The sequence below is a fragment of the Coregonus clupeaformis genome, chromosome 13 (assembly GCF_020615455.1).
Source record: "Coregonus clupeaformis isolate EN_2021a chromosome 13, ASM2061545v1, whole genome shotgun sequence".
NCBI lineage: Eukaryota > Metazoa > Chordata > Actinopteri > Salmoniformes > Salmonidae > Coregonus > Coregonus clupeaformis.
Window position 1 is genome coordinate 42,077,068 of NC_059204.1, and position 14,167 is coordinate 42,091,234.

Here is a 14,167-nt window from a genome sequence, read left to right on the forward strand (position 1 = left end):
ACATATTTGATCAAGTTCAGAGACATTTTTGTTTCAGTTTAAACTTAACATAAACAATGAGTTCTTGAATATTATAATTGAGTTTGTGAATAAACTCCGTCCCCCAAGCATGTTGCACAAATGACTCAAGTCTTTTAAAATGTAACATTGCCCATACCATGTCACTTGAATAGACTAGCTGACCAATGCTTTACTTTATTATGCATCACAAAAATAGAAAAAGCTAGACTGTTTTGTCTATTAAGTAGCTTGTGTTTTGAAATAGCTTGGGGCTAATGGGTGGGTGCAAAGGATTTATTGATGTGTCTGTGGTGTGTTTCATGCACGCTCCAGCGCAATTGGAAAATGGTTTCATCAGATTTAGAGTGCCAGCAGAAAGCTAGTACAAAACATCAATGAGCATCTCAGCTTGTGTCATTCTTGTGGGTTCTCTGATAGAGTATGTGCTGGCACTCACTGCTTATGTGGTTTAGGATAATAACTGAATTCATTATTAAGATCAAGTTAATTATTCCTGATAAAGATTCTTGAATTACTGGCACATCTAAATATTTTCAAACAATTTTTTAGGTAAGTCTGACTGATTTTACGGATTTGAGATTGATGGTATTTGCTGATATGTTTTTGAATTTCCTCTTTAAATATTTCAATAATAACGCAACATGTTATATGTTTTGTAACAGCTGAATTTAGGAACAAAAATTGTTGTACTTGATGCAAGATAATGTGGTAAATGGCCTTTTTTAAGTCAGTATAACTATTGCGCACTTATGAATGTGTTCAGTTTGAATTAGCTCACAATAAATGATTCAACATGTAATGTCCTAACTTTGCTATAATTATATGGCATTTTTCCAAACAGTTGAGCTCTGGTCCAGAAACTATTTTTGAATCATCAGAAAAAATCAAGGAAATACACCCACAACACAGGGAGAGGAATAGTTTGAAGACATTAGTTGCAGACTGCACGGCAAGCAAAGGAAAAGATCGTTACTGCACCCTGGACTACCACACAGAAGCAGTGGAGGACTTAGGTCTGGGGAAGCAGCAGGTGATGGAGAAGTACTTCACTCCCGTGCAGCTTAAGCAGGGGACCAGGGGCCACAGGCACAGCAAGCCCCACCTCCATGACCATCAAGAGAGGGGCCCCGAGCATGGCAAGATGGCTGACCAAAAAACGTATCAACACAAACACCATCCCCGCCACCACCACAACCATGATCATCATCACCATCCTCATCCCCACCACCACCAGAAAAAGCCAGATTGGTCAGAGGATCAGAATGATCATGGGTATGTTTGATTACATTAGTTTATTAGTTAACTAAGTTCTGAAATCTTGTCTGGATGGAACTGTAATTTCTTGTTTTGGTATTCAACATTTTGGAAATTGTACATATTTTGATGAATATTATGCAGATGTGACAAAATGATCTTGTGCTAGTTAATTTAACCAATGCTGCATTATAGTAAAGCGTGTAACTCAGCCCTAAGAGTATGGTCTCTGCCTCAGTGAAATACTGAACACTGCTGTCATTGCGTTCTCCTCTTGCAGTAGCAACCATTCAACATCAGAGGGCAGCATTGTCCACCACCATCACCATGGCCACAACAATCACCCTCACCACCAAAATGAGAAATCTCATCCCTCTTCCCCTGACCATCCTCATCATCACCATCCGCATCACCATGCTACAGATGTGACCTCCCACCCTCAGGTTGCAGCAACCTCATCCTGCTCCTCCTCTAGTTCCTCATCATCATCTTCCTCCTCTTCCTCCTCTTCCTCATCATCATCCTCTTCCTCCTCATCATCCTCTGGCTCTTCCTCCACCTGGTCCTCTCAGACCAGTATTAATGAGTCCGTGAAGGATAACAAACATCCACTGCAGAAGCCCAAGTACTCACAGTCCTGCACCGACATCTACAGGGGGAAGAAGGCCAATGACGAGGAAGAAGATGAGGAAGATGACACCTCTCCTTTGATAGATGATGAAGGCCATCTCCCAAACCAGGAAAAAAAGAAAAAGAAAGCAGTGTCCTCTCATCAGACCCCTGCCAATGTCATCCGGAAGAAGCAGGAGAGTGCTGAAGGGGCAGGAATGGCTGGAAAATTCCGCAAGGCAAAGTCAATGGAGGCACTGTCCCATTGTAAGGACAGGGATGGAGATACAGATAACATTGTAGACAAGGAGTTGGAGAAAAGGAAGCAGATAGCCAAGAAGAACTTAGTGAAGGAAAAATTGAAGTTCTCTGCCTTTTTGAACGAGATCACTAGGCAGGTGTTTAGTCCGTACAGACTCACCTCTCTTGGAGTCACAGCTGCTAACAGGCCCAGCAGCCCTGGACAAGCCTCCCTGAGGTCCCCCAAGGTGGAGCACAGAGGGGAGGAGATGCAAAGACAAAATAGTAGTCAGCCTGGCAGTGCAAGCTCTATGACCTTCAGTGTCCGTTCCAATATCAGCAGGCAGTCCCGCTCCAGCAAGCACTCTCATTCCAGCAAGCACTCTCGCTCCCATCTCGGCAAACACCAGGACCACCAACACCATCGCCACCATCAGCCTGCAAGAGACATGCACCACAGTCCCAGCAGCCACACGGATGACAGCACTAGCCCAGATAATAGCCCCTCCTCATCAAGACATCACTCCCGTTATTCAACACCACAGCACCATCATCACCAGCATCGCTCCCATTCTCCATTTCACCACCATCACCATCACGGAGGTCTTCACAGTCCATCTCATCCCCATGGAGACCACCACAGCCCAAAGCATCACCATGTAGACCATCACAGCCCAACTCACCCCCATCACCATGGAGACCACCACAGCCCACCTCATCAGCATGGAGCTCAACATGACCCAACTAATCACCATCACCATGGAGACCATCACAGCCCAAGCCATCCCCATCACCATGGAGACCACCACAGCCCAACTCATCCCCATCCCCATGGAGACCACCACATCCCAACTCATCCCCATGGAGACCACCACAGCCCAAGAAACCCCCATCGCCATGGAGACCTCCACAGCCCAAGCCATCCCCATCGCCATGGAGACCACCACAGCCCAACTCATCCCCATCCCCATGGAGACCACCACAGTCCAACCCATCACCATGGAAACCACCAAAGTCAAACTCATCCCCATAGAGACCACCACAGCCAAATTCATCCCCATGGAGACAACCACAGCCCAAGCCACCTCCATCACCATGGAGACCTCCACAGCCCAACTCATCCCCATCACCATGGAGACCACCACAGCCCAACCCATTCCCATCACCATGGAGACCACAACAACCCAAGCTACCCCCATCACCATGGAGACCATCACAGCCCAACACATCCCCATCAACAGGGAGGTCACCTCAGCCTGAGTCATTCCGATCACCATGGAGATCACCACAGCCCAACTCATCCTCATCACCATGGAGACCACCACAGCCCAACCCATCACCATGGAGACCACCACAGCCCAACTCATCCCCATCACCATGGACACCACCACCATCCTCTCTACCCAGATTCTCACCATCGCCATGGCTCCCATCCAGAATTGCACCACCACCATCATCCGTCTCACCCTGAATCCCACGATCACCACGGCTCCCATCCAGAATCTCTCCATCACCATGGCTCCCATCCAGAATCTTGTAACCACCATGGCTCCCATCCAGAATCTCTCCATCACCACAGCTCCCATCCAGAATCTCACGATCACCATGGCTCCCATCCAGAATCTCTCCATGACCACAGCTCCCATCCAGAATCTCACGATCACCATGGCTCCCATCCAGAATCTCTCCATGACCACAGCTCCCATCCAGAATCTCACGATCACCATGGCTCTCATTCACAATCTCTCCATCACCATAGTTCCTATCCAGAATCTCTCCATCACCATGGCTCCCATCCAGATTCTCTCCATCTCCACAGCTCCCATCCAGAATCTCTCCATCACCATGGCTCCCATCCAGAATCTCTCCATCACCACCATAGTTCCCACCAAGATTCTCACCATCACCACCACCCCTCTCATTCAGAATCTCATTCTGAACCCCATCCCAGCCCTAGCAACCTAGAATCTCATCATCACCACCATCCTTCCCACCATGAAGCCCATCACCACCAACCTTCCCATTCTGAATCTCACCACCATCCCTCACGTGCAGACACACACCACCATCATCATCATGACGATCACCACAGCCCATCAAGCCATTCTAAGGAGAACTCTCCTGTCAGTGTATCAACTGCAGAGCCGGAGTCATTGTTCCATTCCAGCAAGTCTTCCAGGAATACCACCAGCCCCACGAATCAGGACGAGCAGCAGACAGGCTACAGCGGCTCAGCTGCCTCTCTACATAAAGTATGACTGCACCGGGAGTTGGGTTTATCACTATTGTTAGTTATGTCATGCATTATCTACTGTACACTGTATATTTATTGACCAGTTTGTACCGTTGCACGTGTTTTACATTCTTAATTAAGCAATCATGTAAGAATATTCCATTCATTTGCTTTCCATTGATTGTGGCATTAAACATGCAGGCACCTACCTACAATCCCCGAGCCGACTAGGTAAAAAATCTGTCGGTGCCCTTGAGCAAGGCACTTAACCCTAATTGCTCCTGTAAATCGCTCTGGATAAGAGCGTCTGCTAAATGACTAAAATGTAAATGTAAATAATCATAAATGACACATCAAAAAGTGATCACATGCAAACTCACGTGTGTTAAATTATCACACTTTGTGTCACTATTGGTTATCAATGTCTAATAACTGGAAGCTGCAGAATCCATTTCTATTTATGAAATGCACGTTGTTGACGACTGTAAAAATCAATTTCTGTTTTGTCCTTCCCATACAGGAAGGATCTGAGGTTGATCGAATAATGTGAGTTTGATTTTATGTTAAATTTTATCTCTGTCTTGTTGCTTATTGGTGGAATAATTTTAATAGACAATGTAAAATACAAATCTGTTCCATGTTATTGTTGTTTAACAAATGAATAAATGTTTCATTAAGATACTAATTATTATCTAACTGAGCACTAACCCCTCTCCCCCCTCCTCTCTCCTACTCCCTTCAGGATGCTTCAGGGGCAAAATAAGGATCTGCACCACAGTTTGCTCCAGACTGCCGTGCGAATGGAGTGCATGGGGACGGAGTTTAAGAGCAGTCACCAGCTCCTTGAGTCAGAACTACAGAACACACGTGTGGAGCTGAGCAGCCTCCTGGACAAATTCAAAAGGTCAGGGGGGGGGGTTGTAAGTAATTGGGATGGGTACCTCAGAATTAAAAGGGGGTTCAGGGAGGAAAATCAGTGTGGCAGTTCCAATGTTATTTTATTTGCCATTCATTTTGAGTTGATATGCATGACATTGACAAGCTTAGCTGTAACTCTGACAATCCTTCTCTCTCTCTTTCGCTTTCTCTCTCTCTCTCTCTCTCTCTCTCTTGCATTTCAGACTTAGGGATAACTACTCCTACACTCAACAGACCAATAATCTCTTGGAGCGGAAGCTTCATTCAGTGGTGAGGCACCAGCAGATGGCTCATTTGACTTTTTTAAGTCAATAGAAGTACATTTTTTAAGTATCTGGAAAATTATATTACAATTGTTGTCTTATGTGTGTGATTTGTCAGGCTCAGAGTATGGACGGGGAGCGTGAGCATCTGAACCAGCGCATCACAGCCCTGACAGATCAGCTGTCCTCAGCCAAGTCCACCATCCACAGCATGGAGACTATTAATGTGAGAACTCCTCCTGATGAACAGATCTAGCTGAGACAAAAAGACAACCTAAAATGTGCGCAAAACCAGATCAGAGTGGCCAAGTACAGCGAAATACTGTTAGTACAGGCCCTGAATCAAATTCGCCTGACCTTTATGATCCCCTGACCCTCCAGCCCCAACCTTGGAATACATTGCAGTAAGAATTAGCTGTAGTGTATGGCATGCACTTACACAATGTTAGCCCTTTACACTCGTACCCTAAATTGGAACATAGTGGCTGTACAGTAACATGCTATACATGACGTCACAGCTCTGCATGGGTTTTGACTGACAGCCGATCTGAACTTGAGCACAGTGCGACAAGAAGTTTCCCCATCTCTCCCGGTAATTGGCCAACTTTTGCACCATTTTTTTGGTCTGAGCGAGGGAAATGCTGTAAATTAAGATGACTAGATGCATTTTGAAAGATGAGACGTTGAGGATTATAATAAATACCGCTTTGATGTCATACAAGCAAGCCAAAAACCTGTGAGTCCAAATGTGCACTTCACATCTCCAAATCATAAAACTCATGTCATATACAGATATAGGATCTTAATTTGATCACTCTTTTGTTGCTGATCATTTTCATGCACAGCAGGAAATGCAAACTTGTAGTGCATTCAAAGTTTATTAAAAAGGCTTCTAAAGTTTGTAATTTCCACTTTAAAATGTCAGACTTGATTTGCCCTAATGAAAAATGTATCAACCCCTAATTTCTTAAAATATGAATTATAATCCACATAATAATTCACATTTCCTGTTGCTGCAGGATTATTTTCCTGCTGTAGCAAACTGGCTCAAATTAAGATCCTACATCTATCTGTACAGTGTCAACATTTATGATCACTATGTTTGATGTACAGTTACAAGATGACATGGCGTCATACCCTGAGTTGTTCTGAACGGAATGAGCCTATGTTTGTTTATTGTGAAGAACATTTGCCACCGCGCAACTGACTGCACTCATGACTCCTTTCTATCCTCACCAAAATTATTATCTGTTTCTCTGAATTGACTTTTGGAAGCCTAACACTGTAAGATCGTATTTTATAACTTAGCTAGTCATGTTGGCAATAGAACAAGCTTTCAAATCATGCCCACCTGACGCAGATTGCGATTTATAATGGTCCGATTTTGGATCGCGAAAACAACAACAGTAATTTTGTGATGGCTGGAGATGCAGAGTTGTGTTCCAAACGAAACAACTACAAGTGTGCTTGCTCTAGTTCCTCGACGGCACAGCTAGGAGAGCTAAATAAAAGTAGCGTATAGTTGCAGACTCTTCTATGAGTCATAGAAGTACATTGAAATTGCTTTGGAACTGTGCACACATTGGAGAGGTGTGTAGCCACTTGGCGACACCAGTTAGTCCTCTCACTCAAACCCTTGTCATTTCTTTGTCTTATGTTGCACCTACTCCACATTTTCCAGGAATAGTCTTATCATGTTGATGAATGATTTTCTGATTTCGTTATGAACAAATGCGGCGAAAAGCACAGTAAATGTAAAATGCACTTAAATCAAAAGTGTAATGTTTGGATTCAGTCTTGTGTCAGGTGAACTGTTGTGCACGCACCTTTGGTCTAATCTTTTTACCATTATCTCCAAACTGTTCCCATTCTATTGCTACCATGGTTATGTATATGCTTTTTATATTTATTGTGTAAGAAACATTTCAATTTAGCCCTAACCGTATAGGTCAATTCCCACGAGTGTAATGGGTTAACGAATTGTAACTACACTATATATACAAAAGTATGTGGACACCCCTTCAAATGAGTGGATTTGGCTATTTCAGCCACACCCGTTGCTGAAAGGTGTATAAAATCGAGCACACAGCCATGCGATCTCCATAGACAAACATCATAATGGCCTTACTGAAGAGCTCAGTGACTTTCAACGTGGCACCGTCATAGGATGCCACCTTTCCAATAAGTCAGTTTGTAAAAATTCTGCCCTGCTAGAGCTGTCCAGGTCAACTGTAAGTGCTGTTATTGTGAAGTGGAAACGTCTAGGAGCAACAACGGCTCAGCCGCGAAGTGGTAGGTCACACAAACTCACAGAATGGGACCGCCGAGTGCTGAAGTGCATAAAAATCCTCTGTCCTCGGTTGCAACACTAACTACCGAGTTCCAAACTGCCTCTGTAAGCAACGTCAGCACAATAATGGGGCGGCAGGTAGCTTAGTGGTTAAGAGCGTTGTGCCAGTAACCGAAAGGTCGCTGGTTCTAATCCCCGAGCCGACTAGGTGAAAAATCTGTCTGTGCCCTTGAGCAAGGCACTTAACCCTAATTGCTCCTGTAAGTCGCTCTGGATAAGAGCATCTGCTAAATGACTAAAAATGTAAATTAAAAAAAAAATAACTGTTCGTCGGGAGCTTCATAAAATGGGTTTCTATGACTGAGCAGCCGCACACAAGCTTAAGATGTGCAATGCCAAGCGTCGGCCGGAGTGGTGTAAAGCTCGCCGCCATTGGACTCTGGAGCAGTGGAAACACGTTCTCTGGAGTGATGAATCACGGTTCACCATCTAGCAGTCCGACGGAAAAATCTGGGTTTGGCGGATGCCAGGAGAACGCTACCTGCCCGGATGCATAGTGCCAACTGTAAAGTTTGGTGGAAGAGGAATAATGGTCTGGGGCTGTTTTTCATGGTTCGGGCTAGGCCCCTTAGTTCCAGTGAAGGGAAATCTTAATGTTACGGCATACAATGACATTCTTGTGCTTCCAACTTTATGGCAACAGTTTGGGGAAGGCCCTTTCCTGTTTTAGCATGACAATGCCCCCGTGCACAAAGCGAGGTCCATACAGAAATGGTTTGTCGAGATCGGTGTGGAAGAACTTGACTGGCTTGCACAGAGCCCTGACCTCAACCCCATCGAACACCTTTGGGATGAATTGGAACGCCGACTGTGAGCCAGGCCTAATTGCCCAACATCAGTGCCCGACCTCACTAATACTCTTGTGGCTGAATGGAAGCAAGTCCCCGCAGCAACATTCCAGCATCTAGTGGAAAGCCTTCCCAGAAGAGTGGAGGCTGTTATAGCAGCAAAGGGGAGACCAATTCCATATTAATGCCCATGATTTTGGAATGAGATCGTTGACGAGCAGGTGTCCACATACTTTTGGTAATGTAGTGTATGTTCCTCTTTGTATAGTATAAAATGTCTCCTTCCTTTCACCACCCACATCCCCCATTAGTTTTACCTTTTGTTTATTCCTCAAGCCCATTTTAGTTCAGAGTGAAACCACCAATAGAAATCATTGTTTTTGCTTTGAGCTGCATGTAGTTAGTAAATGCTGTTTTACATAGCCCGTTGTTTCTAAAGCCCATTGTTATAGAGCTATGAGTTGTCCTTTAGTCTTGACTCAGCTTTTTTCTTTATGTATTTTTTCTTGATGTACAATTGTTCATTATTCATTGTCATAACAACATAACTGTATTCTGTTCTGTGTTATCCATTTTCATCCCTTAGGTAACATCCTTGCTGCAGGAAGCCCTCGACAAACATTTCCACCCAGATGATTCTGTCAATCAATTCCTTCTCCCTGTTGCCCCCCCTCCAGTCCAATTCATGGATAGTCATCATTATGGAAAGGTCACCACCAAAGGGGAGGACCTATCACTGGGAACATTGCCAGAAGAGGAGGAATCTGATTGGTCGGAAATGGGGGATGAGGCACCAAAATGCATTCTGAGGTCAGTGGGAGGTCATCATGGTGGCACAGCGTTTCAACCGTGGAGACAGGAGCGTATTTGCTGGGAAGGACAGGGAGAGGGAGACACAGAGAGTGAGTCAGGGGGTGAGGAGATTGTCAGACGACACCCTCCCCGCTCCCTGCAAATCCCCAATCTCCATGTCACCATTCACTCTGAGACCTTACCAGCCCCCATGGATGATGTCACCCTCACCACCAGCTTCAAGAACTCAGCTGATGGCCCAGAGGAGGACGGGTACAGGGTCACTGCGAGCCGCAAACTGGGCTCTCCCATCCGCATTCTGTCAGCCAGTCTGGATGAGATCCCCTCCTCCAGGGGGCAGAAGCACAGACAGGAGGAGCAGCATGGCCAGCTGAAGGGCACAGAGGCCATGATGGACCTCCACCAACCAGAGGACGGTACCATGGACGACTCAGAAGATGAGATCATCCGTAACTGGAGGACAAGGAGCGAGGACATGGGTGATGATGGAGGTGTGGATGTCAGAGAGGTAGATCTTGGCAGCAGCTTGGACAATCTGCAGTCGGCCCAAAATATGCTCAATCACTTCATTTGCCAGCTGCAGCCTAGTGTGGAGGAGGGGCGGGGCTGGACCGGAGGGGTGCCGGACGAAGTGCTGAATGGGGAGAGAACACAGCTGTGACACCTGATCTCTTCACAGAGAACACAGCTGTGACACATGATCTCTTCACAGAGAACACAGCTGTGACACCTGATCTCTTCACAGAGAACACAGCTGTGACACCTGATCTCTTCACAGAGAACACAGCTGTGGCACCTGATCTCTTCACAGAGAACACAGCTGTGACACCTGATCTCTTCACAGAGAACACAGCTGTGACACATGATCTCTTCACAGAGAACACAGCTGTGACACATGATCTCTTCACAGAGAACACAGCTGTGACACCTGATCTCTTCACAGAGAACACAGCTGTGGCACCTGATCTCTTCACAGAGAACACAGCTGTGACACCTGATCTCTTCACAGAGAACACAGCTGTGACACCTGATCTCTTCACAGAGAACACAGCTGTGACACCTGATCTCTTCACAGAGAACACAGCTGTGACACCGAATCTCTTCACAGAGAACACAGCTGTGACACCGGATCTCTTCACAGAGAACACAGCTGTGACACCTGATCTCTTCACAGAGAACACAGCTGTGACACCTGATCTCTTCACAGAGAGACAGACGTGGACAGGTGTTGACTGGGTTGGTGGTTACGGAAGTAAGCGTGATTTTGATAACATTTGATATTCATAATTCACCTATGAGTATGTTGTATTTTGAACATAAAGCAACAGAATTGACCACTTGAATAATAATACTTTTAATTATAATTATTTTTTATTCTTATCTGATTTGAAAGTTTTCAGGCCAAAATAACAGGGGCCCAAATAGTATTCATCATCAAAAACAAGTAAGATAAAGAAACTGTTTCAAACATAGTTTTTTCCTCCTTTTGAAGCTATTAAGTAATTAATGCCTGCAAAGAGCTGTAAAGGCAAGCGGTCCAAGTTGGAGATCCTCAGCTCCACATTTGGATATTTGTGATATTTTTCTCGATTCATAATCAAAGACATGTCCTGAGGTCTTTTTTTGCAGTATGCAGGGATTTGGCTTTGATGTCCTCCAGAGGTAACATCAAACAAAAGGCATGTCGCTTTGATTTTTACTGTTCCCTCACTCTCGGAAACCCTGTCCTAGGCTTCACTCCTGTCTCATCATAGCAGAGCACAGCCAAATCTCACCCTTGTCTCTGGCTTATAGAAAGAAAATCATTTCAGAACCTCTTGTGCATAATTCAGTATAATGGTTTGTATTTTTCCCTCAGTGCATGTTAGATAAGAAGAGGAGAGTTTCATAGAATTTAGGTCCTTAGGTAAGATGTAAGACATGTTGATAGACTTTGTGTATCCTCATAAGTTAATTCACCTGCAGACATAGACATAATACAAGGTCTAATCTGTACAGTTTATAGTCAAATATGTACTAACATACAGTATAAATAGTATCCGTTGGACCTTCACTGTGGATGGGAAACAAGTTATTTTAAGTCAGGTTTTAATTTATGGAGATACAATTAAAACAGAAACATTGGATACATGTTTATGAATTTTGCAGATGGATCTGTGTGGTCTGGTGTGTATGGTTCCAACTGCTAGATGGTTTCCTCCATCCATGGGGAAAACAAAAAAAACATTTATTCTTCTTGCATGCAAACTATGTTTTATCTTGAAAATATTGATGTTTATGTACATGCAAACTACAGTATGTTTTATATTTTAATATTGATGTTTGTGTACATGCTGTAGTCTCCATGTTGATAATTTAGCAAAAACCATGACATAATGTCAATCTGAATCACCATTTCTTATTGTGGTCACCAGAGGCATGCAACAGTCAGTTGAGAGATGTATGATATAAGGAATGTTATGCCACAATACATTTCTGTTTTGTCCTGTAGGGGATGTTCCTCTGGTAACCATAGTAAAAACACAGTGTACAAAACATTAGGAACGCCTTACTAATATTGAGTTGCACCTCCTTTGGCCCTCAGAACAGCCTCAGTTTGTCAGGCCATGGACTCTACAAGGTGTCGAAAGCATTCCACAGGGATGCTGGCCCATGTTGACTCCAATGCTTCTCATAGTTGTGTCAAGTTGGCTAGATGTCCTTTGGGTGGTGGACCATTCTTGATACACACAGGACACGTAGTCCCGTGTAGCTCAGTTGGTAGAGCATGGCGCTTGCAACGCCAGGGTTGTGGGTTCGATTCCCACGGGGGACCAGTATGAAAATGTATGCCCTCACTAACTGTAAGTCGCTCTGGATAAGAGCGTCTGCTAAATGACGTAAATGTAAAATGAAACTGTTGAGTGTGAAAAACCCAGCAATGTTGCAGTTCTTGACACACTCAAACTGGTGCGCCTGGCACCTACTACCATACCCCATTCAAAGGCACATCTTTTGTCTTGCCCGTTCACCTTCTGAATGGCACACATACACAATCCGTGTCTCAATTGTCTCAAGGCTTAAAATAATTTTGTTACCTGTCTCCTCCCCTTCATCTACACTGATTGAAGTGGATTTAACAAGTGACATCAATAAGGGATTATAGCTTTCACCTGGATTCACCTGGTCAGTCAAGGAAAGAGAAGGTGTTATAATGTTTTGTACACTCAGTGTATTTAGATGGATTGGAAGGGGCATATAGAGAGAGGGAGTGTTGGGAATATATATTGATATTTTCAACCAAAATCATAGTCACTGTGTCACATGTCAAAATGTAATGAAAGCACAGTGTGTTATGATGACTATACTGCCATGCCCCTTTCTGCCTCCCCCTCCAATTAATACCTATATCCTCCATGGTGTATTACAGGACAGTAGTTTATGATAGAGTTCCACTATATAGAGTATGTATGATAATGTTTGTATATATTACATATTTATTCTTTAGAAATGGCTGTTGCTATCACCATATTTCAGCTTGTTCTGAATCCCTAGGTTGAACTTAATTAACCATGTATGATATGGCAAAGCAATGTAGAACTACTACTGTCTGTATTTTAATCCTCATGTTGTGTACTATAAATGTGTCTGAATGTTCTCAACAAATATAGTAATCTATAATGTACTAATTTAACATCAAATAAAACAAATAATTACATAAAATGTCTAGTATAATTGATTCCTTTGAATACGTTACACAGTTGTGTTTGATCGTAGCTGACAGTGTTAGATTGAGGGGGAGGAGAGTCAGTCAGTTATCACAAAGGGGAGCCACTCTTTGATTTATGGGTTCTCCTCGGCATGCAGCAGTTTTACTGAGATACAGTGGCTTGCGAAAGTATTCACCCCCCTTGGCATTTTTCCTATTTTGTTGCCTTGCAACCTGGAATTAAAATGGATTTTTGGGGGGTTTGTATAATTTGAGTTACACAACATGCCTACCACTTTGAAGATGCAAAATATATTTTGGGTGAAACAAACAAGAAATAAGACAGAAAAACAGAAAACTTGAGCGTGCATAACTATTCACCCCCCCAAGTCAATACTTTGTAGAGCCACCTTTTGCAGCACTTACAGATTCAAGTCTCTTGGGGTATGTCTCTATAAGCTTGGCACATCTAGCCACTGGGATTTTAGCCCATTCTTCAAGGCAAAACTGCTCCAGCTCCTTCAAGTTGGATGGGTTCCGCTGGTGTACAGCAATCTTTAAGTCATACCACAGATTCTCAACTGGATTGAGATCTGGGCTTTGACTTGGCCATTCCAAGACATTTAAACGTTTCCCCTTAAACCACTCGAGCGTTGCTTTAGCAGTATGCTTAGGGTCATTGTCCTGCTGGAAGGTGAACCTCCGTCCCAGTCTCAAATCTCTGGAAGACTGAAACAGGTTTCCCTCAAGAATTTCCCTGTATTTAGCGCCATTCATCATTCCTTCAATTCTGACCAGTTTCCCAGTCCCTGCCGATGAAAACATCCCCGCAGCATGATGCTGCCACCACCATGCTTCACTGTGGGGATGGTGTTCTCGGAGTGATGAGAGGTGTTGGGTTTGCCACAAACATAGCATTTTCCTTGATGGCCAAAATGCTCAATTTTAGTCTCATCTGACCAGAGTACCTTCTTCCATACGTTTGGGGAG

General features: G+C 44.1%; 1 protein-coding gene across 1 annotated transcript; it reads left to right on the forward strand.

The window, feature by feature from the left end:
- The first annotated feature begins 435 nt into the window (after nt 1–435).
- On the forward strand, nt 436–12,085 carry si:dkey-273o13.3 (LIM domain-containing protein A). The gene is made up of 8 exons (XM_041894124.2): nt 436–570; nt 863–1,293; nt 1,556–4,376; nt 4,878–4,903; nt 5,100–5,261; nt 5,479–5,545; nt 5,657–5,764; nt 9,263–12,085. The coding sequence occupies exons 2-8, from the start codon at nt 1,055–1,057 to the stop codon at nt 10,148–10,150; spliced, it is 4,311 nt and encodes a 1,436-aa protein (XP_041750058.1). The 5' UTR covers nt 436–570; nt 863–1,054; the 3' UTR covers nt 10,151–12,085.
- Nucleotides 12,086–14,167: the final 2,082 nt, after the last annotated feature.